This window comes from Penicillium manginii, assembly GCF_028828005.1.
Source record: "Penicillium manginii strain IBT 31320 chromosome Unknown utg000006l:1.0-4164085.0:1.0-4166146.0, whole genome shotgun sequence".
NCBI lineage: Eukaryota > Fungi > Ascomycota > Eurotiomycetes > Eurotiales > Aspergillaceae > Penicillium > Penicillium manginii.
This window is the reverse complement of record NW_026643107.1, coordinates 3,200,347-3,227,432: the sequence shown is the minus strand read 5'-3', so window position 1 is coordinate 3,227,432 and position 27,086 is coordinate 3,200,347. Positions and strand designations below refer to the sequence as shown.

Below are 27,086 nucleotides of genomic sequence, written 5' to 3'. Positions count from 1 at the left end.
ATCATTGATCTTAATAAGAAGCGTATCATGAAATATGTGAACATTTTTGTCCTGGATAAAACTCAGTAAGAACCGGGTATCATAAACAATGGCCGTAGCCTTTTTCCCCTTTCCTCCACAGGCTCTTTTTGCCTATTTTTTTTTCGAACCCAACGTCCAACGGTGATTGTAGGTTCTCAACCGACCATGCGCTGTATCCGAGTCAGGAGCGCAGTGCTCTCTCGTCCCAATCGGCGCTTTCCAAACTGATCTGGACGCTTAGCCCGTGTCATGTCCTCTCGCTCCTTCTGCTTAGCCTCACGCTCCTTTCGGCGTGCTTCGGCAGCCTTTTTCCGTTGCTCTGCAATTTCCATCTCCTTGGAGAAAGCCGATGGTCTAGGCTTGCGCTCCCTTCGCTTCGTATCGTTGTCTCGGGGACGTCGCTCTGGCCTTGGTGCTGGCTCCGGAGATGGGGAGGATGGCTTGTTCAACATGGCGACGCGGGCCGGGTGAAGTTCTGTCGTCTTCTCTTCATCCTCGTCCTTGATTTCTCCATCCTCTTCTTGGTATTTATCGTAGACGGACTTGGGTTTTCCGGAGGCGAGTTCTTGAGCTTTAATCTTGGCGTAGGCCTTCTTGACCTTGGCTTTTTGGATCAAGTCGGACTTGATTTTTTGGGCTACAGAGAAATATAGTTAGCGCCTATGAAATCCAAGATAGCAAAATCAATCAAATACTAACTCTTGCGACGATATGTTCCATCGGGCAGGTTGGCTGGACCAACGCTGAAACCCTTGCTCTTCTTCTCCGAAGGACCTGCCTTGCCTCCAGGGCCATTTTCCGAGTCGCGGGGTCTTTTGGGTGCCATGGCTTTATGTATTCAATATGTATTCTTCTGTCCTGTTTCTTTGTAGAGTGGTTGGTGTTCGGTGGTAAAAAGTTGAAGAAGTGCGGAGACGCAATGGAAAAAAAAAGGCGGCGGAACCTCGGCCGATCGCCGACGGTCTGGAACTAAGCAAGAGCAACGCCTCTACACCTACCCCGGCTTTTCTCTCTCCATTTGAACTATTGATATCGATATATTTCACTTGAATCTTGAGCTGCTTTTACTATCAACTACAAGTCTAAAATCCAAAATATCGACAGAGCCCGATTCCGGATCAGGCCCGCTGAAAACGCTTGGGCGCCCGATGAATCATCTGAGGGACCCACGAGATGACATGACATGACCCAAAGGAAGATCGGCCTCCATTTCTCAAGTTTCAACCTCAACTCTCCCGGACTTTGTGTCCGTGTCAACCGCTTCAACACAATTTAGATACATCTATTCTCATTCTCAACATACCGTACTCTTCCCTACCAATCACTACTGGAACCACTGGCGGGATATCGACCCATCCTCTCACACCGCATCCCAACCACCCCACCACGGCTGTGCCGGGTCTCGTTTCGAACTTGCTCGCCACATTGGCGAGCTCCTGCGATGTCCGGGTGTGAGTTTCAGACCTCCTAGTCTGTATTCTCCCTCGTCAATATGCCTCTATTCCATGATCCCCATCGCCAGCGCCAGTACTGCCTGTCTGGGGACCGGGGAGAACATGAGCAGCCTGCCGGGGAGTCTCCTCACGGCGAGCCATATCAAGATAGCGAACCTGGACTTGACAGGGCAAGTTTAAACGGCCTTCATTTGGACTCAACCCCTACGGACCTATATCCGACCAAAATTTGGACCAACGACCGCCAGCAAATTATACATCGAATCAAAGAATCGTCGCCCTGGAGGCGTCAGTATATGGTGAGCGATTTCTTTTAACGCGTCGTCTTAGCCCTAGACCCTTTACAAAATCCACTTGCTATTTATATTACTCGGCCTGCACTCTTACTAACTCCCTCAAGCCGCAAACAAGCGACAGTAGTGAGCAGTCTTTGTCTCATAACTCCCCGGAGGAGGTGAGTCAAAGAACAGAAAGAACAGAACAGCAGCCTTCAAGAAGCACGGAAGATACGCAGCAAATGGACGATTTGGGATCGCCGGCCGATATTCAAAGACCTCGATCTGCGTTGCACTCTGGTGACTTTAGAGAAGGCATAACTCATGACGCCTCACACTCTCCACGGACTCCCTTTGCCGAACGAAACCCGGGTGCCACATTTCCTAGCCTTGGGACCTCGCCGACTACCCCATGGTTTGCGGCGCCGGCTTTTGGGGACCCCAGTCGCGATTTAAGTACCTTGCGCGATCATCGCGAACCACTTGCAATGCTTGGAAATCGCGCAAGAGCACCGTCGCTGGGGTCATTTTCATCAAGCTATGTTTTGAAAGCGCCAACAAGCCCTCTTGTACACCAGGCGAACAACACCGACCTAGATTTTTCCCCACAGATATCGCCGGCAGACTCAACGCCTTTCGACAGGGCTAGTCGCCGCCGAACGCTACCACCGGAAACCTTCCGACAGCTCCAAGGGTCTCCAACTGCTGAGTTTGTCAATATACACAGTCCTTGCCCATCTCGCCAACAAGATGGTTTTTATAATTTCCCTTCCTCGCCTCGTCGGTCTTTGACTTCGGCATATAGCCTTCAACTTGCATCCACTGTAAATACCACGCCTGCGTACCGGGCAAGAAGGCCCTCCCTCGCCTCCGATATCTCTCCAAAGCCCCATGCCCCAATGGTTGGCTCTTACGAAGAGTCTATTTTGCGTGGGCGGATGTCGATGAACCCCTCCAAACCGCTGGATTTCACCGCTCAGATCGGTGTTCTCGGCAAAGGAAAATGCAAAGGGCATCTCAAATGCCCTCCTCATGTGACCGTGCCATTTCCGGCTTTCTTTTACAGCTATCCTACATCAGGGAATGGTCGATCCATTTCCGATGACAGTCCAAGTCCTTATGTCGGCCACATCGACCTTGAAAACTCACTGTCTAAAGATGATGTAAGTGCGGCCCGACGTCGTCGGCGACACGTCAGTCCAGCCAAATTCCGCGAAGGCAATATTCCTGAGGAGACGATCGCCACTCGAATGCCCAGTGCAGATATCCAGCGTCGTCGAGAAAAGAAGAGCCGCCGAGCGGAATCTCCCAAGAGCCCCCCCAGGCGGGTGCTATCGAATCCCTCAGCAAGGCCAATTACAGATTATAATCAAAAATCCACACAAGACTGCTGTCAAGCTCTTCCTCGTACCATACGACCTGGATGACATGGAACCCGGAACCAAGACATTCATTCGGCAGCGCAGCTACTCCGCAGGACCGGTCCTCGATATGCCGTTGAGTGCACGAAAAAACTATGGAACCGATCGACCTGAGGCATCTTTGAACAGCACTGAAGATCCCCAGGATAAACCAACCTTGCGATATCTAATCCACCTCAACATATGCTGCCCAGCACGAGGTCGCTTTTACCTTCACTCGAGCATTCGCGTGGTGTTCGCAAACCGAGTGCCGGACGGCAAAGAGAAACTACGTAACGAGATCCAACTACCAGAACCCCGGTACAGTCCATACAAGCCATGCCGCGATCCTACTATTTCGACTTCTGCTGGGGCACGGCTAGCGATTGACAAGGCTTCACGGAGACGGAGCGTCGGCCAAGACACAATTCCACTCCTGCGACCGCACGCTACTTCCCCCAGCCAGTTCTCGCCGCATTGGAGCCCAGGGCAGACCTTGGATATGCCATCTCCGTCCGATTCTGCCCAACTCGATACGGGTGTGTATAATAAACTAAACAAAGCCGATTTTGGATATGGAAGGTATCCTTGCCCATCCAGCCCGGCCGCGTCCGAGAACGGCGAAAGTCTGCTCGCCAAGAGACTTCGTGCCTTGGATGTACAGCGGAGAGAGAAGTTTGACAATAATTGAGCCGGCTCTTGATTCATTCCTCTCTCACGCCGTGGCCAAAGGGCCCGCCTTTATCTACCCACCACCGCAGCACATCACATACTGCCCTGTATAAGCAACTTCAAATTCGTGACAACCACCAACTCTACTTGGTTCTGGAGAGTTCTACTCTTGATTTGAGTTTTTGGCTTCGCTGCTCTATCAACTGTGACTCGGAATAATCAAAGCAAACTGTGAGCTTGTTGGACATCCACAACATCACTAACATATTAGAAACTCCAACTCTAGCACTCCGAAATTTTCCATTAGCGAGTAAATGTCTCTCTTTGTTTCGGCCTTTGATTTTCTATCCGAGTCCTTTCTTGCTTCAAGGTGCTGGGCGCATGGGTTTCCAGATAGTACATATACCCTTCTCTTTTTTTCGTCCGATTGCAGGGCCTTTCGTTACATCCATTCATCAAAGACAATGGCATACTATTCACGTTCCAGTTACTTCAGGTTTGACTGCGTAGTCTGCCTTCCATGCGAATTAAACTTTCCTTTCTATCCTCCATCCGGACAAATGACCAACTAGGCATTCCTTCAACCAAACTGATACCTAGGTAGTGAATAAGCTACATCGAATACTACAAATTAATCTACGGGTGATATGACTATTATGGATCTCCTTTGGCAACCAGCAATAGCATAGGAACAAGTTAAACCTGTATTCTCGCAGTGTATATCTACAGAAGGGCGCTAGGTACAGCACACAAAGATTAAAAAGAAGTTGGGAGAAAAGATAAAATATCCCCCAAGCGAGGAAAATCATCAACTCCCAGAACTTAAGCTCAAGTCGGGCCTTCAAAACACCCGGGTCATGCAAATGAAAATACAAAGATTTAGCCAGCGTGCTCGACGATCTCGGTAACAAGGACTCCGTCCTTGATGTAGCTCTTGAACTGCTCAGGGACAGGGCACTCCTTGGTGTCATCATCGGTGCCTTCCTTGGGAGGAAGGTTGATGTTGACGGCCGAAGACTTGCTAGTGAAGATCTCAGTGGCAAGGCTCTGCTGGCCCAGATAGATAGTAGCGCCATCAACCTGGTCGAGCAGAATGGTAGGAACGACACCGTCGATCTGCAGAGCGAACTTGGGTGACTTGACAACGTCGATACTGCTCACCAAGGAATCAACAATGATGGAAAGACCAGTGCAGTTGTCAATGGCAATGGCATTCGCCTTGCCGGGGACCTTGATGATAGACTTGTTGACACGCGAGATGAGGATAGATTGGTTCTTCTGCGCAGGAATCTCAATGATATCCTCCGCGCTGTCGAAGTTCTCCACCATCCACTTGGTACCTTCCAGTTCCTTGCGCGGCGGCTTGCGAGCACGCATGCTCTCGGGCTTGGGCTTCTTGTTTGGCGCTGGTGACTTGCTCCGGGAAGCGCTGGAGCCCTCGGGCACAGTAGAGTTGGCACGGAGACCGGGGTTTTTGTGGGTCATCTCCGACTTATCGACCTTACGCAGACCAGAGGTGATGGCCTCGCCTTGGTTCAGCTGGTCAAAGACAGCAGACATGTCCGCACCCGGGGCAGCCGGGGGAGGAGGTGGAGGAGGTACACCAGGAACACCTGGGGGAGGAGGTGGTGGAGGGGCACCGGCACCGGGAACATTCACAGATGGGACGGGAGGGGGGAGGGGAGGAGGAGGAGGAACGGCGCCAGCGCCGGCTGGGGCAGGGCCACCCTTGATCTGCTTGAGCGCCTCCAAGGCATCGACACCGGACTCATTGTTCCAGGTCAATCCTGTGGGATAGTGCTTCTTCAGGAAGGCAGAGAGGCCCTTGAAGTTTTGGTAGTAGGCTTGAATGTACTCGACGTGTGTTCGGTCCCTGCCTACAGGTTAATTGAAGGTCGGCATATTTGCTCGCACGCTAGGCAAACTCACTTCTCCTTGAAGTCCTTCAGAACCTTATTGCCGTAGTACTGAATACCACCAATCATCTCCTCGACAAAGCTGGCGGGCTTGGTCTCGAAGAACCATCCCAAAGCGACAATGCCCTCCGCAACAGCACTCAGATGGTTAAACAGCGGCGAGGCACGGTTCGACTCGCGAATATTGTTGATGCAGTCCGATGCCTTATGCAGATCCGTCATGAGTTCAATGGGTTGATGTTCGGGCTTCTTGGCCTTGGTTGCGACGAAAAGGTAGGTACGCTCAGCCTCGAATGCTTGCAGTACGGCTTTGGACTATTAAGAAGTCTCTTGTTAGTCTGATTTTAGATCAATTCCCACGCTCGTGAATCTCACCTGTTCCTCCACTAAACCGCCGATCTTCGCACCCAGCTTCACGAAGTTCTGGACATCTCCCTTGATCAACGCATCGAAGTCTTGAATCTGTGGCGGGATTTGCGGCGCCGCGGGAGGTGCGGGCGGGGGTGGAGAGGGCTTGGGGGGCTCCGGGGTCGCAGGTGCAGCAGTAGCGGTACCACTGAGGTTCTTGGAGATGTTGGGCTCTTCCACGGACATGGCCATGTCCTCCAACCGGGAGGTCGCCGCCTCCAGCCTGTTGACAGTCTACCGTCAGCCCAAGTTCACCGGGGGTACACATAGTACAGTTTAGACTGGTTTGAAATGCCAGTCGTAGTACTGCTGGGAGCACAGCGACCAGCAAGGAGAATACGTACCGCTTGATGAGGGTGGTGAAATTATGCATGTGGCTTCCGCTCGCCATGACAGGCAACACGTTGCTCAAGGGAGCTGAAAGAGTAGGAGACGAAAGGAAAAGGGGGTTATCCCGGGTTGAACAAGAATTATAGGACTGAGTTAGACAGTACTTCAGCAGCGCCGTGTCCCTCTCAGCAAATCAGCAGATTGGGGGAAGAAAGTAGGAGTAGAAGACGGTTGACTGAGGTGCCCGGCCGACATTCAGGAGCTACGACCCGCACCGGTACGTACGTTACGCGGGTACAAGCGGAAATCAGATGACGTTGTTGAGTATATTTGGTATTACGGTTACCCGCCTTTGATCCACTCCCCAACTTCCATGGCTGACCCGATAGATTTGATACATGTGTTTTTTTGTTTCTTCCCTAGCCATTGGAGCCTTCAGAATCATTTTCACTACTAGGCTATGGCTAGCAGTCGTGATGTTGCCACCCGGCCGGACCAGGTCGACTTCTGTACTTTAGGAATGTTTATTCTTGGTATGCTTTTCCCCATCCCGATAATCAAAACCCCGCATGGCCTCATGTCTGTTCCAAATTACTCACCACCTTACAGATGATATTGATTTTGGTGACCTAAGACCAGGCGTCAAGAATATCCTTGGAGGAGCCGCATCTTTTGCTGTTGTAGGGGCTCGTTTAGTGGCGGGCTCCGCGCATGGACGTGCTGTCAGTTGGATCGTGGATGTTGGATCCGATTTTCCGCCGGAAACTCTAGCTGCCATTCAGTCATGGGACACAGATTGTGTCATCAGAGAGGATTCTAGCAGGCTGACAACAAAGGCCTGGAACGGGTACCATCCGAACGAGAAGCGAGGTATGATAGATAGCCTCTATGCCGGTGCCTAGAACGAACCGAACATGATTAACGATGATTTCAGATTTTAAGTACCTTACTCCTAAATTGAGGCTAGAGCCTCATATGCTCTCTGACATGCAGGTGTGGTCACGGACTTTTCACATGGTCTGCTCGCCCTCGCGATGCATATCAATTGTTCATGATATCCTCGAACGACGGGGTGAGCTGCAACGAGCAGGTCAAACCCCTTCCAATCCACATGCACTGGACCGTCCCTTCTTCGTGTGGGAACCAGTGCCTGATCTCTGCACACCAGAAGAGCAAGACAAGTTCCTCGCTGCAAACCGCGTGGTGGATATTGTTAGTCCTAATCACCTTGAGTTGGGCATGATGTTTGAACAGCCTGGATGGACTACGAATGATGAAGCAAGCCAAGGACTGGCGAAGAAGATCATTGAAGCCGGCATCGGCCCCACTGGCAATGGCTGCCTGGTAATCCGAGCTGGGAAAGATGGGAGTTACGCCTACTCGAGAGACCAGGAAATCTGGCTTCCAGCCTATCATCAACCTGATACTTCAGGCGCTACGCTGGTAATCGACCCCACAGGTGCAGGCAACTCGTTCCTCGGCGCACTGGCCCAAGGAATGATATCTGCCGGTCGAGAGCCCTTTAGCGTTATTGACTCCGTTCTATCACACTCCAGGGCATGGCAAGAGGGCATGGTTTACTGGGACGGGCGTCAAGATCTACCCAAAGCGCTGATCTGCGCAACTGTTGCAGCTGGGTTTGTCGTGGAGCAGATTGGTGTGCCGCAGATTTCGAAAGCGAAGGAAGGTAAAGAATTGTGGAATGAGTCTGAATTCACGGAACGAGTCCGCCTGTACACGCATCGACTATTTAGAACGTTGGAAGAATCTCCCCAGAGACACCTGTTGACCAATTGATCAATGGTTGATTGAGGAACGCCCTTCTATTGTCGTACAATCGGGAAATGAGAAGATGATAGTAAAAACACAGTATGAAGATGTTCCATCACACCAGGAATCCTCCACTAACGGCCACCTGGGACGCGGGGTGTCCCCTATTGCGGGTTCTGGGCGGCCTGTTGCTTCTCGTGCTCGCGGATCTCTCGGCTCCAGCTAAATTTGAGTGACATGAGGTCAGTATGGAATTCGCAAGAGGGACGCACGGATCGGGAATGACTGACTATCGGCTGGGGAAGAATCTGCCAGGTTCGGGCATCTTATCGCGGTGCTCTCGGTCGGCACTGATGCTGAAGGCAATGGCGGCAATACCAACGACGAAGGCGCCCATGATGGCAGTGTTGGCCCTCCAGTTGCCTGGCTGGGCGTACCAACCACCAGCGGGGGACCAGACTTCCTTGGGGTACCTGCGTAGGGAAATCTGTTAGCATCCACCTCCAATATCAAATTCCTGAAAATATTGGACTCACGGGATCTTTCCACCTCCACCCATTGTGATTGAGATGTAATTGAGAGAGCTGTGGGAGTTTAAATGAAGGAAGGGCTGGGCTGTTCTCGTAAAGCGCGGGCTGAAGCGGCTTCACGAAGTCGAGTGCCAAGATACCACTAGTGCCTAATATGGGCTAGCGTCTGCTCACACGACTCAGCGAATCCCGTGACCGCCGACAGATTAATTTCTGTCTTGAGTTGAGACTCACGCTCCCCGTAAAATTGGCCGCCCGACTCCGATCCCATTGCCATTAACACAGCGCGGTCTCTCCTTTTTATTCCCTTCGAGTTGCTTTTGCGTTTTATTCGACAGTCGCCCAGATGAAGAGGCTGCAGCTCCAACGATGGAGCAGCACTGCTCTTTCGCCGCGGGTTCGGACTAACAGACTGCATCAACAACTCTATCTGACCGGACTGCGACTCCAATCCACTGTATCTCCACTGCAATCCGAGTCTATCATCGCAGGGAATGTAGAAGATGCGACCTTCCAAGATCCGGATGCGATGCGCCACATTCGACGTGCTCACAAGCGCAAGACACAATTGCAATATCCCTCCCCTCCGGTCGAAGCCGCGACTCAGTCCGCCAAACTCGCTGCCCTTCATGCTCGACTTTACCTCCCCTCCCGACTACCTCTCCAAACCCTTGCGCGGACATTGGTTGATGCCTCAGCTGACTCTAATGTCGATTTCAACAACGAATCGCTCGCTACCCTCGGTCACGACCTCCTTGCCAACTACACCTCCGAGCACCTCATTTGCACCTACCCCCGTCTGCCATTGAGTGTAACATTCGCCGCCATGTATGCCTATGTTGGCCCCAAGACCCTCGCCGCCATCTCCAAGGAATGGGGTATCGACAATGCTACAGTGCCCGGTGGTGAAGTAGATCCCGGTTTCCTGCAGTTTCAAAGAGTCGCTCCCGGAACGGCCGTGGAGGACATCTCACAACTCAAGTCCTCGCGTCCCTATGCCGACCAAAAGAAGTGGAGGATGACTGTCTCCTCGAAGATCTTCTATGATGATGAGTTTGGTGACGCGATCAAGGGGTCCGTGGCTTTGGGTCAAGGTGTGACCGAGGAGACTGCTAGGGCCACCTTCGTCCGTGCTGTCCTCGGTGCTATCTACCTGCACGCCGGTCGCCCTGCCGCTAAGCGATTCTTCGAGCAACACATTCTCTCCCGACACCTTAACGTCTCCGAACTTTTCAACTTCTCTCAACCCGCCCGTGACCTGGCCCGACTATGTGCCCGTGAGAACTTCGAGGCACCCGTCGCCAAGATCGTTAGCGAGACTGGTCGCAAGAGTAGATCCCCCGTCTTCGTTGTCGGTATCTTCTCCGGCCAAGATAAGCTGGGCGAGGGCTCTGGTTCCAGCCTGATGGAGGCACGTGAGCGTGCAGCTCTCTCTGCCCTGAAGGGGTGGTACCTGTACACCCCACTCAACCCGCGTGTCCCCAGCTCCATGGAGGAGGAGGGAGCTGCGCCATGGAAGCCCGCCCATATCGACTTGGGCGAGGTGATTGTCTAAATAAAAGCTGGCGATAAAAGCTACTTCCGACCGAAGATGCGTGAAACGCATCTTCTTTCATGTCCTTTTTATTGTCCCACTTTTGCTATCTTTTCCGGTGTGCTATGGTTTCGCATGGGAAACAGGCCAGAGAGGAAATGATCATTTCCTCTGTCCTTTGCATGACTGGATACTGTACAGTATGGGAATTCCGGTTCCTTCGATTCATCTGGTGTCTTCTTTTCCTGGAATTTTTTCCTTTTTCTCCTATCTATTTGTCTCGTCGCATTTTCTCCTGTCTTATTCGGCCACGCCCCTCTCTTGGTCAAAATGAGGGTTGATCGATGCCACTGGCCTCGACACACACTGGTATATAGAGGTGCCCTCCTATTAACACATGTACTACAACAATGAAAATCTTTCTAGATCTTAACTTGATCTCCGTATTGTAGCCATTCCCGATTCTGAGCACCACTAAGTGGACGCCCGCTTTGGATATCTGAACACCCTAACGGATAGTCTTGTCTATTCGGAAAGGTGCTGTATGTGTTTACCACGAGGGTCAGTCCTAATCAAAATATTGTAGTACCTACCTAGGTAGGTAATTGATACACACTTTTTGGTCAAAACGCTGGAAGCTAGTATAAACCTGGGTAACGTAGTAGAGATATCTAGTTTTGTGGCCTTTGCCAGTAGGACCGTCGGATGCCTACCTAGGTAGGTACCTATTCCGGCTCCAAAATAACATATTATTAGTCGTTACTACTGAGATGATATTGGTACATACTCAGTTACCTACCTGGCGGTAAGAAAGTAGAATTCTGGCCTCTTACTGTAGCTTGTGGTAATACATACACAGCATCTTTTCTAAATAAGCAGGATAGGGTGTTCAGATAGCCATAGTAGTGCTCCCGATTCTGGTTGCTCCTAGATACTACTCTAATCATTCCTTTCTGCCATCAGCATCGAGAAATTGGCCATACTCCGCCCACAACTCAGCAACCTCCATACCAAAAAGTCCCCGCCAAAATCCAATTTCAGCGGTCAACGACTTTTCCTTATCCTCATCCTCCCCTACATATCCCACTCTTAACAATCGGTCATTCAACATGCCAATCGCCCCCTCGCCCACCCGAACATCCTCAATCCAGGCCAAGAAGTAAGCAGTGTGCTGGTATCCAGCGTCCCATTTAGATTCCCGCTCCGATGCGGACTGGGGCTTCTTCCAATGCGGAGGATCTAGGCGTGCCTTTAACCGGACAAAATCCGCAATGCCTTCAATCAGACCTCCTGGCGGATGAGGGATCTTTCTTTCGGGCTCATCATCAGTCTTGGGTGGTGCTGTATGCTGATAGCAATGTACAAGCTCATGGGTGAGCACACCCGCTAATTCTCGAACCGGATCTGCGAGGGTAGTACAATGTTTAATGTACGGTAAGGAGAGGTGGATTTCCTTATGATCATTGTCGAGCTCAGTGCCGGTCGTGTAAGCGACGCCGCTGAAATCACGGAGGAAGAGGGTGACAGAGCGCGTGGGGGGTACGGAGGGGTCGAAAGAAGGCCAAGTTCTCTTTTTGCAGCTCTCAACATCTTCCGATTTTGTTGCTGGCGACGTGTATAGGTATTTGATGATGTTGTCGAGGGCTGTGTCGAGCTTCGAGGTGACATCAGGAACGAGAGTAAAGAACGAGACCGAGGATGGGTGACGAAGTTCTTCGGCATGCAGACGTATCTTCGGTTTCGTGGCCTTTCCTTTAAAGCCTGCTGTGTCTTTTGACTGCTCGTGTCCCTCCATCTGCTGGGTGCTAGGCTCTGCATCGGACCCCGCGGGATGTTTGGGGATTGCAGATGCAGATGCAGATGCAGCTGCGGGGGGTGGGGTTGTCGTGGTGAGTTCTGTCATTGCTGGGCAATCTTAGATCTTCAAGTAGAAGTAAGAGCAGCGGAGAAGGTGATCAATCAAGTCCGATTGTCAATGACCCTCGAGGAAGCTGACACTGGCAGTGTTGAAACATTGATCGACAAGACGAATGGAAAGGTGGGGAGCTGGTGCGCTCCACTTCGGCCTCGACCCCATCAGTTCGCCGACTCGGAGATATCTACTAATTACCACGCACTACTACGTAGGTAGTAGTAGTAGTAGGTAATTTCCAAAGTGATTATATGAATGTAGCTCTACTAGTACTAGCCTAGGTATCTATTAAGCCTTAATGATCCGTGTGCTGCAAGCACACCTAGGAGTAGTCCTACAAGTACTACTTCTGCTTATGTAGTATCAAACTCCGACTCGGTTTTTATATCAGTACACTTGAAGTTCAGCACCGGCAGGTGATGTTGAAAGAACTTCATGTGTACTACAACCGCAATTACCTACCTAGGTAGGTAGGCACGAGTAGTATTTAACGATCTGAACTGTGACCAGCGAAGCTTGGAAGGTTGAAGATAAAAATACCGGTTCAACCTTGACTTCCTTATTTATGTACTGGGTCACATGACATGGCATAGACTCTTGAACTCTTGAACTCTTGAGAAGCTCTGGATAAATACTATACTGGTAGTAATAGTAGAATTTGAAGGAAACCAGTATATAAATTTCGATTATTTCTATCTTGAATGTACTACTAGTAGTATCATAACCGGTATTAAAGTGATTGTGTAACTGGTGACACCTCACACTCCATGGTTGCCCTTTGCGACCGTGATACCAACAGGTAAACAAACCAATGCGGGGATTGGGCCACACTGTGCCCAACTAGTAGGATGAAAACAAATCACCTCTGATTGGATTGCAATACAACCACATTTATTCAATTACTACGGAGTACTTAACAGAATACTTAGCACTCGCACTTTTTGACTAGGATTACCCCTTCATCTCGCTTTGGTCAAATCCTTGTCGCATCAGTGGAGATCACTCGCGCTTATCCGCGCTTATCGCCCCTTGCTCTCCGACTTTCCCTCGCCTTCGTCAACACATCCCACCATCCTAGTCCACGGTTCGCGCCCGCTCTTTCACCATAACATTCAAGTTGCCTTGGTAGGTCCCATTCCATTCCCCCCCAGAACATCCTATTGTCGTGCAGCTGTGTCCACTTCTGCTCTCTTTTCTCTCCACTCCAAAGTCGGTTGCCTGTCTTCCCATGTTGACTTGCGCTGTGGCCACATCCTGACCGTCGCGATCCCCGTGGATCGGACATCTCCTGCTGATCTATCGCTGTCGGAATTCAGCCCTGACAATACATCGCTACCAGGGAGCTAATATCTTGTAACAGACAACGGCGAAACTCCAATTTGATTGATTCCTCTCGCTCTGTTCCCAGTGTCCGCATCACAACTGTCTTTGACCCTCAAAATCCCCCGACTGCTGCCCAGCTCCATTGATTCCGCCGTCGCAGATACTGCCTCTTATGTTTTGTCTGTAACATAAGCCAAGTTTCTCTCATCCGTGCCCAATATGGAGGCAAAGGCTGCAGAGCTTCTGGCGGTCTTCAAGAACCCCAACGTCTCTATTGACTCTCGCGTCGCCCACCTGACCGCCATCAAATCCGATATCAAGCAAAAAAACGTCCCCGAAAGTGCGATTGTAATCATCTTTGATACCCTGCGACTTGCTATCAGTTCTCAGCATTACTCAGTGGCCAGCGCCGGCTTCTCCACCCTGGGCCATTTCTTGAAGCGTCTTTCAATCCAAGATCAGCAACAATGGATCCTCAGCCAAGCATCCAACTTCTATCCTATCCTGCTGGAGCGACTGGGTGATCATAAGGAACGCGTGCGCGCCCAATCCGCATCTATCTTCACCGAACTTTGGTTACAGGCAAACAGCGAAGCCGAATACTATGTGCTACAGTGTGCCCTAGTGGGTAAGAACCCAAGGGCCAAAGAAACGAGCATGCTATGGTTATCATCTGTACGTTCATAGGCTTCTTAATGCCCAGCATACACTCTAATCCAGAAATCTACCAGATGACGAAGAACCACGGTTTGTTATTCCGACAGTACGTGCCCTCACTGGTTGCGTGCTTAGAAGATGCCGACAGCTCTGTTCGAGATACGGCGAGATCAACTGTTGTGGAATTGTTTAGGTATGCAAAAAGTTCCATATGATGGACGGGCTGGGTGAGACTAACGGCATCGCCTAGAAATGGTTCTGCGAGGGCCAAGTCAGATCTACAAAAACAGATTGTGGCTCGTGGGGTGAGGAAGTCGATCGCAAGCGCTATCTTGTCGAGCATTGGCCTTGGCTCTGGAGAGCCGGAGAGCTCAAATAGACCTGTCTCCCGCGTCGAGCGGCCGATCTCAGTCATGTCGTCCCGCTCACATGCTGTCCAAGTACATGATGATGGTCAGTTTACTATCCCGAACCATACATAATTTATAGCAACTAATACGAAAGCATCGCAGAACACGAATCGCGAACCCGACCGGCCCTATCAAGAGGCCATCAAGATCGCTCGACCCCTGGTCCCCCAGAAGCCCCCAGTCGACCCAAGACCCCTGCCGAGATACCTCACGTCCAGAAGCCTCTTTCAGAGGAGGATGGCGTTGAGCCCTTGCTAGTTTCATCGTCTCGAGACGTTGAAGATACCGTACGGGATATGGCTTATTGGTTTGAAGGCAAAGAATCTGAGGATAATTGGATGAAACGTGAAAAAAGCGCTATCCATCTCCGAAGACTCACTCGCGGTAATGCGCCCCATGATTTCTTACAGTCTTTCCTTCAGGGCATCAAATCCCTTCTGGATGGAATTTTCAAAGTTGTGCATTCCCTGAGAACTACTCTTTGCAGTGCTGGCTGCCTCTTGATCCAAGATATCGCGCAGATCTGTGGCCCCAAGATTGACGGCATGGTCGAGATCATGATGCAGAACTTGATGAAGCTCTGTGGATCTTTAAAGAAAATCGCAGCACAGAATGGATGCGCTACAGTCGACGCTGTCATTGGAAATGTGACATTCAACATACGAATTCTGCAACACGTTCATTGGGCTTCTCAAGATAAGAATGTGCAGCTACGTCTTTCTGCCCCTGGATGGCTACGAACCTTGATTTCTCGCCAATCCCACCATAAAAGCACAGTCGAACATGGTGGCGGCCTGGACCTCATCGATAAGTCTCTCAGGAAGGGCCTTGCTGACGCAAACCCCGGTGTTCGAGAGGCAGTACGCAGTACCTTCTGGACTTTCTTTGGCGTATGGCCCGAGAGGGCCAACCTGATCTTGTTTGATCTCGACGCCAAGTCACGCAACCTGTTGGAGAAGGACCCGTCGAATCCTAACGCGAGTCAAGCGGCGCCCGCCTCTGCTGGCAAGAGTGCCAGCGGCCCCGCTGCTCGTTCTGCATTAAAAGAGGCCATTGCCGCCAAAAGGAGAGCTGCTAACATGGCCTCCCGCCCTGAGTCTGCCCAGCCAACTTTCAATGATACCAAGGCGCCAGAGTCCTCTAGACCGACGGCGAGAACAGTTCCTACTGGTGCACCTCTTTCTTCCCTGTCCTCCGCCCCGATGCGCCCTGCCATGAAACCACGACGAGCTGAAATAAACCGTCCGGCAACCGCAGACCCGTATGCATCTCGGCCAAGCTCTAGAGCGGCCCAATCATCTAGCAAGACGCCGGTCAGCTCTCCAAGATCAGTGAGATCCAAGGCCACCACACCGTCATCCAAAACAATATCCGCTCCCCGTCTCCGACCTCATGAGGCAGGCCAAACAGGAACAACCAGAGGCAAGCCTAAGAAGCTGGATCTTTCCAAATCTAAGTCCCACGGGGACCTCGCAGCTGCGAGTCATGCACGTAGCAACTCTGAAGATAGCGTCGCAAATCAGAATTCTCTCCACACCTCACAGGGGGGATTTACTGCGTGCATCGCAAGAACCAGATGAGCCGGCCTATGTTGTATTGGAGAGCCCTCCCCTTCCAGCATCCCAACCACCCCTCCGCAGCCACCGGCTACCTGGGCCTAGTCAAGAAGCAGCTCCAGAGCCTGTTGAAGAACCGCAGCCTCTTTCCCTAGAAGAGGCTGTTACTGTGCCCTCGCCGAGCACACCCAGACTGGATCCCACAGTGCCACACCATTCCGACCTGGAGGCCGAACCAGAATCTCCTCCCAAGATCCAACCCGACGAAATGGTCATATATGAGGACCCTGATACCCCCGTTGCTGTTGAAGTCGACGCCCCTGATATGGCACCTGTTGAGCATCTTACGCCACGAAAGTCCCCAACAAGATCCCCGACGAGATCTCCTGTGAGAACGCCGCGCCATCCTCATTACGAACCGGCCCTGGCTGAGGAAATCGTAGCACAAGCCCCGGCTGGCCTGGAGACGCCGACCAAGAATTTCTCTATTGAATTGAGTCCCCAACAGGCCCAACAGGGACCAACCAAAGATACTGTGGCCAATGAACCCCACTTTCAATCGCCAATTCGGAGAACACCCCTTCCAGGTAGTCCTTCCGCTTCAAGGAATCGCCTTCAATCTACATCTCCTGAAAAGGGGATGGGGATGAGCCCTGCTCTAGCACAGGAATCACTAAGGGAGCCTATGGCCGAGAAGAACCTCAATAATGAGAATGTCGCGCCCCAAAACAAAGTTCCTGACTATTCGGCAGTACCTCTGTCTGCCGGCAAGCCCGGTGCTCTGGAAGAGGTATCTCCTAATGAGTCAGTGCCGAGAAGCGTCGAGCCAAGGCAAAGATCCGTTGAATCTTTGGCCCACTCCACGGGAGAGGAAACGTTGCGCCGCAGTCGAAAGTGGGCCGAAAGACATCGGAGCCCAAGTCCTCGATCGAAGGACCCCGCTAATGCCAGAGAGATGCTTCCCAAGGCCCTCAAGCGAATCGGCACAAAGACAATGGATATTTCTGGTTACCGAAAACTGCAAGGCCTTTTCCAATATCATGGCGAAGAGCTCATCTCTCAAGATAAGGATTACTATGCCGTACTTGGGGCCCTTCTGCATGAACTCGAGTCTGCACCAATGAACCGCAAGGATCACGACGTGAAAACTCAGATCCTTGCCACGATCCGCTCTATGCTTATTCGTACGAGTGAGATGTTCCACCGATATGACATCCCTGCCATGGCCTCCCTCATTCGGGCTCGCCAGCATTACGAATCCAACTCGCACTTTGTCACTTGCCTAGAGGAAGTTGCAGAGCAGTTAGTCACCTTGATCCCGACCTCAGTCTCCATCAAAGGTGTTCTCCAGGGACTGGACCTGGGAGGAGATGCTAACAGCGAGGGAGCTTACCGATCAATCATTCTGGGACTGTCCACCATGCATCAAGCCCTTGCCCAAGGAAGTGAGGAAATCTCCGACGAAGTTCTCGCCAGTATCGGAGATGTGGTTAGCCAACAGCTCAACCACTCCAGACCAGGTGTGCGCAAGCAAGCCACCGAGCTGTGTACCCTCCTGAACCTGAAATTCGGACTTGAACGTGTTCAGAAGCTCACCCAGCCGGCAGGGGAGGGATCACTCAACCTGCTCACCTATTTCATGGCCCGCCGGTCTCAATGAAGCCAAACGGGTAGCTTGATATTTTCGGACCTGATCTTGTAAATAGACTTTTTACCTTCATCTTCTTTTAATTCTGCTGTACTGCCTTCGAATGTCATTCTGTATTTACAATAGGTCGGTCTCACTCATTTTGAGGGAACCGTACATAATAAAAAGCTTTCATACACTGTCTCGTGATTTTGCGTAGGATTTTAGCGAACAGTGGCTGCCTTTGAACTATCCAAGGCTCTTTCTGAAATGTAATGTCAGCACCCTCTGTCTAAGTAAAGAAAACTGCACTTTTCGTGTATTTTGAACTTCAATCCATGGGGCCAGATGTATCAACAAAGTTTATTTCATGTTAAAATATCCACCCCGGCTTTAGCTCACCTGTGAATTCTTGACCCCACTTTCTTTGAGAGCTGACGGCTATATCCTATTGTAAATGGATGGAGAAAAGCCACATCTAGATGCAGCAGGGCTGTTAAAGCTTAGCCAAAAGACTTTAAACATGTATGTCAATACTATGCTTCAGTTTATAACTAGGCCTAGAGCCCTGCTGTATTAACTCATGCTGTATTAGGAGCGTTCCGCACTCGCGGGCTCTGAGGATCGACAGGTAAGTTAAGGGTAAGTGTTTCTGGAAAAAGCCCATCAAATCCACAAAGGTACATATCAGATCACACGTTTTTACAAACAAGCGCTGCTGGGGAGATTTATCCACCAGGGGTAAACGCGGCGAGGGCGGTCATCCGCAGGACTCCGTTGGTGGCGACGCATGGTTGGGCGATCGCGCCTCGTGATGGTGGAGAAAGATGAGGATGCCTGAAGGTGCCTGAATATTCCCAAACAATTTCCAAGCGTTTGTATCTCGAGACACACACGGCTGCGAAAATATGAGAAATTTCAATTAATTCCAGCTGGACAACTTGGTTGGTGGTGGCTGAGATTATCAATCGATCAGATTAGATTCATTCGATCAGATAAATGACGCGGTTTATCCAAGGTTGGTGGCTTGAAGAGGATTTCACTTTCAAGCCTGAGTTCTTGGCAAGCGGCATTGGCTAACTTTCTTTTCTCAGCAAGTTTGAAGAAGAAACTTTCAAGGCCAAGGGACGTGCCAGCGAATTTGAAACTGCGACTGCAATTTGCTTCGACTCACCGGAAGGAAACCTGGTACCGATCTGCCAGTGGGAGTAGATGGCACATGTTCTCGGACCTCACCCCCTCTCATTCACGATTAACGCCTTCCTCTTTGCGTAAGTTGGGGAGGGTAGATGCGCGTTCCTCGAATATTCACGAGGTTATCTGATGTGTTGGGTGGATCCCCAACCCTTGGGAAGACCCTGGGCATGTGCAGGGTCCACGCCATCCGTCACGATCATTGGGGCATCGCACAACCACCCTCGGTAAACTCGTCAAACGGTTGGCCTTTGGCCTTTTTCCTTTTCTTGGTCGGCGTATTATGCGGGCACAGAATGATTAAGATTGACGAGGTACGTGTGTCACTGATAATAGTAATCGATCATCGCTGAGTGGAGTGCCGGTTTATTTCTCTATTCTCCGCTTGGTCATTTCCCCTGGGATCATCCTGAAAATCCTTTCAATGGAAACGCCGCTCCGCTGGATCTTTCTGGGTTGTATCCAGTTTGCTCCACTCTACCATGTCCCCCTCCAAAGTATGTGCTGATGGCGTCAGGGTCCAAGGAGTCTGTGCCGATGCTGTTCGGTGCAGATTGGGAGTGAATTTTCTTTTCGGGGCGGCATGGCCTCTTTCTGGCTATTCCTTCTTAACAACCAGGCAGCCGACATTATTTTGCAATCTACTAAAAGTCTTGAATGGAATGAACACCGACAAATATACACAAAGGGGTTGGGCGTAACGTGCTGGTACTAATAACCCGTTTCGGTTCCGTGCCATTACCCCCACACCCTAGCTGGGAAGGACGACAGGAGACGTTTCTAGTCATTTGAAACCAAGATCAGGGATCTCCATAATACCATTATGGGTGACCCAGAAGAAGGAAGCCACAGGAAAGAAGACAACGGGGCCAGATTGGTATGTTTACCCTCTTGGCTAGAAACTAAACATCTGTGTATGATATGGACCCGACTGATGTATTCGATAGGTTAGGTATTTGAAAAAATGCATGCCAACGAAGCAAGGTATTGGTAAATTCTTCGCTTATACTCGCCTTCTCTTCTCGCTGGACTACACCAAGACCGATGTCCTCCTAATTCTCGCCGGCTTCTTCTTTTCCATAGCCGCCGGAATTCCATTTCCACTGTTGGGAATCGTCTTTGGCGAATTGATCAATGATCTCAACACGGCCACTTGCTCGCCATCCGAGAATGTCGATACCAATGTGGCAGATGGCGTACAGAAGAAGGTGCTATATGTGATTTACATCACAATTGCCAATTTCTGCTTCATATACATCCATTGCAGTTGCTGGAGTTACATCAGTGAACGTATTGCAAGGAGATTTCGCCGACGTTATTTCGAAAGCATCATCAGACAAGAAACGGGCTATATCGAGGGTCTTCCAGCAGGGGATGTGATCTCCCGACTGGTCAGCGATATTGAGGTGGTACAATCAGGGACATCCGAGAAGGTGGGACTTGTTATTTCCACACTCTCGTACTTTGTCACATCGTATATCGTGGCCTTCATCAAAGTACCGCAGATTGCTGGAATGCTAGTCTCGGTCGTGCCGTGCTATTTTCTCATGTCATATGTCGGTGGCTACTACATTAAAAAGTATGCGGGTCGCATCGCAGAGCATGTCAATGCTGCGACGTCTATTGCCTCATCTAGTCTGTCACATCTGACCCTTGTGCATGCTTTCAACTCCCACGACCGCTTGGAGAGGCTGTATTCCGACCATCTTGCCGGATCAAGAATGGACGCACTTAAAAAAGCAGGAACGCATGCAGCCCAACTAGGTCTACTCTACTTCATCGCCTACAGCTCAAATGCTTTAGCCTTCTGGGAAGGCTCTCGCTTGATTGCAGATTCCGTCGAAGCAGGTGGCTCTGGAACATCCGTCGGTGCAGTTTATACTGTGATCTTTGTTCTTATTGATGCCTCTTTTATTCTCAGCCAAGTCGCTCCATTTGTCCATGTCTTTGCAGCTGCCGCTGGAGCATCTGATAGACTTCTGACCGTCATCAACCGCGACTCACTGATTGACGGAACATCCGATTCTGGTGATAAAACAGCACCATTTGATTCAGAGAACATAACTTTCCAGAATGTCAAATTTACCTATCCATCTCGCCCGGAGGTACCGGTTTTACAGGGAGTCGATTTTGCCATTCCTCCCCGGAAACATACTGCGATAGTCGGCCCTTCTGGTGGAGGGAAATCAACCATCGTTGCCCTTCTTGAACGTTTCTACGACCCCGAGTCGGGGGGTATCTATATCGGAAAACAAAATTTTCGTGACTTGAATGTGCGCTACCTGAGAGGAAATATTGGCTTCGTGCAGCAAGAGCCATCCCTACTTGATCGGTCGATCTTGGAAAATATCGCATACGGTCTGGTCACCTCCGCCTCGGAACCCCATATCGCTCTCGCTCCCTTTATTCTTAATTCAAGCCTAGCGGATCTAGCAGAAATGATGCGCATCGGCTTATCTGAGAAAAATGCACTTGAGAACCATGACCCCGAAGTTACCGAGATTATGAGACTGGTCCGAGAAGCTGCATCTAGCTCAAATGCGCTCACTTTCATCGAAGCTCTTCCGCATGGCTTTGCGACCAGCGTAGGATCCTCCGGTAGCCAATTGAGTGGTGGTCAAAAGCAGCGTATTGCACTTGCTCGGGCTCTTGTCCGGGATCCCGCACTTCTTATTCTTGATGAAGCGACGGCGGCCCTGGATTCAACCAGCGAACGCTTGATCCAGGACGCGTTGGCGAAGGTGGCCCAACGTGTTACTATGGTGTCAATTGCTCATCGCCTATCCACTGCGAAAGACGCTCATAAAATTGTGGTTATACAAAAGGGGATTGTTGTTGAGGAGGGGTCTCATACTGATCTGGTTGCCCAAGGTGGCTCCTATGCTGAGATGGTTCGTCTCCAGAACCTTGGAAAGCTAAGTCCTGCAGTATCAATAAAATCGGATTTGATTCGTGAAGCAAGAGAAGCAGAAAACAGCGAAAATCACACAATCGATACGAAAGGAGCTCTTCTTGAAGCTCGTGGAATCGACGTCACGGATGAAACGATATTTACTGCTCCCAACGGGAATGGGACCAACAAAAAGGGAAAGCCACAAAAAAAGGGCGAAAAAAGGAAGCGGAAACGCTCAGGCTGGTTTACCACAAAATTCACATTTACGCTGCTTCGCCCCAATATGCAGTTTGTGCTGCTAGGCCTGGGCATGTCTATTGTCATTGGCGCGAGTTATACAGCGGAAGCTGTCATCTTCGGTCATACAGTCGGTAGTCTAAGCCCCTGCATTGGAGCAGATGGTATCCGACATGGCGGTCACCTCTATGGACTTCTGTTTTTCATCGTGGCACTTATCGAGCTCTCAGCCAACGTGATAGGTGGATGTGCCTTTGGTTGGGCGGCTGACAAGGTCCTTTATCGTATTCGCGTTTTGTCTCTGCGATCTCTGCTAGGCCAAACCATTCCATGGCATGGAATGGAAGACCGGACCCCAGAAATTCTCCTCGCATTCATTACGGGAGACGCAACTTCGCTAGGAAACATCACGGGAACGACTATAGGTTTGTTGCTAGCCACAGCCGTAAACCTGGTGGCTGGGCTCGTCGTTTCCTTTATCTTTGCATGGAAAATTGCCATCGTTCTTGTTCCAGCTATTCCAGTTCTCCTGCTAGCTGGTATGATGAAGCTCCGAACACAGGCCAACTTTTCTGAGCGGCACCAGAAGGCGTTTGCACGGGCGACTGCGGTCACAGTGGAGGCCGTTGACAACATTCGAGCTGTATCGGCATTCTCGCTGGAAAAACAGTCCTATGCTGCGTTCGAGCGGGCAATGAAAGCTCCCTATCGTGAGACCCTTCGTTCCATCGCATTTGGTAACGTTTTTCTGGCCCTTGCCTTCAGCATTAGTAATCTTGTTTATGCATTGGCGTATTGGTGGGGTACTAAGCAGATCACGTCTGGTGCCTATACCCAGGTGCAATTTTTCATCGTGTTACCTGCTCTTCTATTCAGCACTCAATCTTGTGGACAGATGTTTGCTCTCGCCCCAGATATCTCGAAGGCAGGGATTGCTGCCTCAAATATCGCTGAGTTGCTTACCACTCGGTCGGCTGACGAGGAATTGATGTTTGAGATCTCGACAAAGACCATGGCCAACGATCTTTATCTTTTGGATGAAAAGATACCCGACCCAGAAGCGGCACACCACGAAGAGAGAGCCCCAAGCTCCCCAGGTGCTCCCCCCGCAATGACTGGTATTGGTGCCGAACTGCAAAACGTTCACTTTGAGTACCCGTCACGACCAGGTCAGCCAGTGCTTTGCGGCCTGAGCCTCAGGATAAAAGCTGGCCAATTCTGTGCCCTGGTTGGCCCGAGTGGCTCAGGCAAGTCCACAACATTTGCAATGCTAGAGCGATTCTATCGACCAGAATCAGGCGCCGTGATCATTGATGGCGTGGATGTGACGCGGCAGCTAGGAACAAAATTTCGCGACGATATCGCTTTAGTACCCCAAGAAAACGTGTTGTTCGAAGGCACCGTCGCCTTCAACATTGGCCTTGGCGCTCGGCCTGGCCACGAGCCCACCCAAGAGGAGATTGAAAAGGCATGCCGCATGGCTAACATTCACGAAGTTATCGAGGCCCTACCGAAGGGCTATCAAACACAATGCAGCCACGACGGAAAACAATTCTCCGGTGGACAGCGGCAACGGCTTTCGATTGCTCGTGCTCTGGTCCGTCAACCGCGCATGCTGCTGCTTGATGAATCCACCAGCGCTTTGGACGTGGAATCCGAAAAAAAGATCCAAGATGCGTTGGCTACGCTTGCCGGGCGTACGACAATAATTGCGATTGCTCACAGGCTGAATACCATCCATCGAGCAGATTGTATTTATCTCATTGAAGAAGGCCGCTGTGTTGAACAAGGGACTCATGACGAACTTGTCCAGTGCAGCGAGACGTACAGGACGAGCGTTATCCACCAATCTTTGGAAACATGATGTCAATTGAATCACTGTTTTAATGAAGCTTGAGTGTCTATTTCTAATTTAGAGAACGGATATCAGTTCAATCAGTTCATGCAGTAAGCCCGTACTAAGCGGGCCTTTGCTAAGCGCGAGGCCGCAATAACACGTGGAAAAGCCCAAATTAACACAGTTATCTCGTTTGCATCCTCGCACAACCTAATCTAGTAATTCGAGCGCTCGGGATTCCTGAAAAGGTAGAATTGGCGAACCAGGCGCTTGAATATCCCTCTTCGGGACCTCGGCAAACTTGCCCCCCGCAATTCGGTCGGTTTTACTCCGAGGGTCCCCGCAACCCACGGGGAGAAGGGCGCGACTGGCGAAATTGACGAGCGTGTTGTGACGTTTGTTTCTCCACGCTGCCCCTCTGTACGCCAGAATCGGTTAATTTACCCCAAGCATGAGAATGGTGACTGTCGGTACAATGGGAAAATGTCTATTAATGCGGATCCGCCTTGAGGACCGCTGACCATGATCACATCGCTAAGAACTAACCTATAAAGATAGAGAGCACACTCTGAATTTAGGTCAACTTGGAGACAAAAATTTGACTCTGAGGATATACACCATAATGGCGACAACTTTGACGGGTGGAAACCCGCATATCATCCAGCTGCCCACGACGCCCTCGAATTCACCCTCGGAACCGCAGGCCATCGCCCAGCAATGGCTCACAGACCTGCAAGTCCAACTCGCTCGCCCCGAGAGCATCAATCTGGCATCGCTTTTCCATGAAGACTCCTGGTGGCGCGACATGCTCGCCCTGGATTGGGACATGCGTACCATTCACACGGCTACCGAGATCGAAGCCTTCCTGCGCAAGCGCCAGGGTCCCTCCGTGCTGTCCAATTTCAGACTTCAGAATAAGGGCCAATTCAAGCCGTCCTGGAATAAAGTTGTCGATGGGTTGAGTTGGGTGTCAAGCATGTTCTTCTTCGAGACGGCAGTTGGCTCTGGTTCGGGAATGCTTCGTCTGACGCAGTCGACTGAGGGGCGTTGGAAGGCTTATGCCATTTATACTTCGCTGCAGGAATTGAAGGGGGCAGAAGAGCCCCTTGGCAAACGTAGACCGGAGGGAACTACAGAGTCTATGCCTGGGGGATTGGAGGGTGGAACTTGGATTGAGAGAAGGCAGAGACAACAGGACTTTCTGGATGAGGACCCGACTGTTCTAGTGATCGGAGCTGGTAAGTCCTACTCTACTAGTAGAACTTTTCAAGCTCATCGCTTGCGCGGACGGTTCGAGAATTTGCTAATACAAAGCATCTATAGGCCAAGCTGGTCTGAATATGGGAGCACGATTGCAAAATCTCGGTCTTTCTTGTCTACTTATTGATAAACATGAGCGGATTGGCGACAATTGGCGCAAGCGCTATCGTGTGAATACCCCCATTCCCCCCTCCTTAAAAATGCGATCCATGGATTCAAATATGGAGAGAGGCTGAATAAACTTAAACTAGACTTTGGTCACACACGACCCTGCGGAATTCACCCACATGGCCTATCTTCCCTTCCCTCAGAACTGGCCCCAGTTCACCCCGAAAGATAAATTAGGCGATTGGTTTGAGGCCTACGCCAAAATCATGGAATTGAACGTTTGGACGCAAACTTCAGTCGCCTCTGCTGACTATGACGACTCAACAGGTGATTGGAAAGTTACCGTGACTCGCGGCGATGGATCCCAGCGTGTCTTAAACCCGCGTCATGTTGTCTGGTGTACTGGACATTCAGGAGAGCCCCGTGTCCCCAAATTCCCTGGCCAAGACAGCTTCCAGGGCACTGTATATCATGGCAGCCAACACCGTGATGCGGCCGAGTTGAATGTCCGTGGGAAGAAGGTGGTGGTCGTAGGAACTGGCAATAGTGGTCATGATATCGCCCAGAATTACTGTGAAAATGGGGCAGATGTGACCATGCTGCAGCGCAGCGGTACTTATGTTATCACTGCCGAGAAGGGTGTTTTTATGATGCATGAGGGATTGCATGAAGATGGAGGGTAAGTTTGCAAATAGTTCCCTATGCAAGTTGGGCTCTATCTCTGACCACTGATCTCTCTAGCCCCCCCAACTGAGCAATGTGACATTGTATCCGAGAGTCTGCCATTCCCAGTTCAGTTTGCTTTGAGCGTGCATGGGACAAGACGCTTTGCTGAGGCCGAGAAGGATACCCTGGACGGACTACGTCGTGCGGGCTTTCAATTGGACTTCGGGCCCGATGGAGCTGGTATCGCACGTGCTTACTATACTGCTGGCGGTGGCTACTATATAGATGTGGGATGCAGCCAGCTGATTAGCGACGGTAAGATCAAGGTGAAGCATAGTCCCCGTGGCATCGATGGATTCGGCACACAAGAGCTAAAACTGGCCGACGGGACTGCACTACCCACCGATGTTGTTGTATTGGCTACCGGCTACGATAACATGAGAACCACCGTGCGAAAGGTTCTAGGCGACAAAATTGCAGATCGTTGCTCCGACGTGTGGGACTTGGACGAGGAAGGAGAACTTCGTGCGGTAAGAAACCCTGGTAGCGATTCATCATTGACTTGAATGTAAATATGCTGACTGCTATGAAGATGTGGCGTCCCAGTGGCCATCCTGGCTTCTGGTATTTTGGAGGAAACCTTGCCCTTTGCCGTATCTATTCAAAATTCTTGGCCCTTCAAATCAAGGCTATCGAGACTGGTCTCTCAAATGGTACTCGACACGAGGAGAGAACGAGCAAGATCTAAATAGATGGAGAATAGAAACGACCTATAGCATAAAGAAATTGATAGATCTTATAATTAACACTGGCTACTTAAATATTTGCCGTATTTTTTCCAACCTCCAGGGCTGGACAGTTCAAGTTTTTGTAACGTGTTGAATAGTAACTATTTCCCCATAGTCAGGCGTTCAGTGCCAGTCGGGGATAAGCGGAGATTGCGGCGGAAGATCCTGATTGGCCGGAGATGCGCCAGAGTGTACTCGTCCGCCGCAAAGACCGGGTTTCATTAGACATAAATACCCAACTGATTCTTGATAATAACTTTCAATCTGATCAATTTCAATCAAGTATTTTTTATCGTCAAACATTCACC

The 27,086-nt window shown here is 50.6% G+C and overlaps 10 protein-coding genes across 10 annotated transcripts; 6 read left to right on the top strand and 4 right to left on the bottom strand.

Annotated features, from left to right (window-relative positions):
- Positions 1-176: 176 nt before the first annotated feature.
- Positions 177-847, bottom strand: N7533_009580 (uncharacterized protein; the record flags this gene model as incomplete). The annotated part of the gene is made up of 2 exons (XM_057106230.1): positions 177-658; positions 721-847. The coding sequence occupies 2 exons, from the start codon at positions 845-847 to the stop codon at positions 177-179; spliced, it is 609 nt and encodes a 202-aa protein (XP_056957679.1).
- A 666-nt stretch (positions 848-1,513) lies between these two features.
- On the top strand, positions 1,514-3,841 carry N7533_009579 (uncharacterized protein; the record flags this gene model as incomplete). Its single annotated transcript, XM_057106229.1, has 3 exons — positions 1,514-1,774; positions 1,876-3,078; positions 3,113-3,841. The coding sequence occupies 3 exons, from the start codon at positions 1,514-1,516 to the stop codon at positions 3,839-3,841; spliced, it is 2,193 nt and encodes a 730-aa protein (XP_056957678.1).
- An 860-nt stretch (positions 3,842-4,701) lies between these two features.
- capA (adenylate cyclase-binding protein) lies at positions 4,702-6,537 on the bottom strand (the record flags this gene model as incomplete). Its single annotated transcript, XM_057106228.1, has 4 exons — positions 4,702-5,695; positions 5,752-6,053; positions 6,114-6,369; positions 6,491-6,537. The coding sequence occupies 4 exons, from the start codon at positions 6,535-6,537 to the stop codon at positions 4,702-4,704; spliced, it is 1,599 nt and encodes a 532-aa protein (XP_056957677.1).
- A 399-nt stretch (positions 6,538-6,936) lies between these two features.
- N7533_009577 (uncharacterized protein) lies at positions 6,937-8,273 on the top strand (the record flags this gene model as incomplete). The annotated part of the gene is made up of 3 exons (XM_057106227.1): positions 6,937-7,009; positions 7,086-7,346; positions 7,411-8,273. 3 exons carry the CDS (start codon positions 6,937-6,939, stop codon positions 8,271-8,273), a joined length of 1,197 nt encoding a protein of 398 aa, XP_056957676.1.
- Positions 8,274-8,410: 137 nt separating this feature from the next.
- On the bottom strand, positions 8,411-8,805 carry N7533_009576 (uncharacterized protein; the record flags this gene model as incomplete). The annotated part of the gene is made up of 3 exons (XM_057106226.1): positions 8,411-8,468; positions 8,537-8,719; positions 8,783-8,805. The coding sequence occupies 3 exons, from the start codon at positions 8,803-8,805 to the stop codon at positions 8,411-8,413; spliced, it is 264 nt and encodes an 87-aa protein (XP_056957675.1).
- A 317-nt stretch (positions 8,806-9,122) lies between these two features.
- Positions 9,123-10,331, top strand: N7533_009575 (mitochondrial 54S ribosomal protein mL44; the record flags this gene model as incomplete). Its single annotated transcript, XM_057106225.1, has 1 exon — positions 9,123-10,331. One exon carries the CDS (start codon positions 9,123-9,125, stop codon positions 10,329-10,331), a length of 1,209 nt encoding a protein of 402 aa, XP_056957674.1.
- Positions 10,332-11,253: 922 nt separating this feature from the next.
- N7533_009574 (basic secretory family protein) lies at positions 11,254-12,213 on the bottom strand (the record flags this gene model as incomplete). The annotated part of the gene is made up of 1 exon (XM_057106224.1): positions 11,254-12,213. The coding sequence occupies one exon, from the start codon at positions 12,211-12,213 to the stop codon at positions 11,254-11,256; it is 960 nt and encodes a 319-aa protein (XP_056957673.1).
- A 1,551-nt stretch (positions 12,214-13,764) lies between these two features.
- N7533_009573 (uncharacterized protein) lies at positions 13,765-17,828 on the top strand (the record flags this gene model as incomplete). The annotated part of the gene is made up of 5 exons (XM_057106223.1): positions 13,765-14,220; positions 14,277-14,395; positions 14,453-14,655; positions 14,715-16,103; positions 16,183-17,828. 5 exons carry the CDS (start codon positions 13,765-13,767, stop codon positions 17,826-17,828), a joined length of 3,813 nt encoding a protein of 1,270 aa, XP_056957672.1.
- A 1,984-nt stretch (positions 17,829-19,812) lies between these two features.
- Positions 19,813-23,983, top strand: N7533_009572 (ABC transporter ATP-binding protein; the record flags this gene model as incomplete). The annotated part of the gene is made up of 2 exons (XM_057106222.1): positions 19,813-19,866; positions 19,937-23,983. The coding sequence occupies 2 exons, from the start codon at positions 19,813-19,815 to the stop codon at positions 23,981-23,983; spliced, it is 4,101 nt and encodes a 1,366-aa protein (XP_056957671.1).
- A 595-nt stretch (positions 23,984-24,578) lies between these two features.
- N7533_009571 (putative flavin-binding monooxygenase) lies at positions 24,579-26,738 on the top strand (the record flags this gene model as incomplete). The annotated part of the gene is made up of 5 exons (XM_057106221.1): positions 24,579-25,194; positions 25,280-25,386; positions 25,468-26,003; positions 26,103-26,520; positions 26,583-26,738. The coding sequence occupies 5 exons, from the start codon at positions 24,579-24,581 to the stop codon at positions 26,736-26,738; spliced, it is 1,833 nt and encodes a 610-aa protein (XP_056957670.1).
- Between the last annotated feature and the right edge of the window lie 348 nt (positions 26,739-27,086).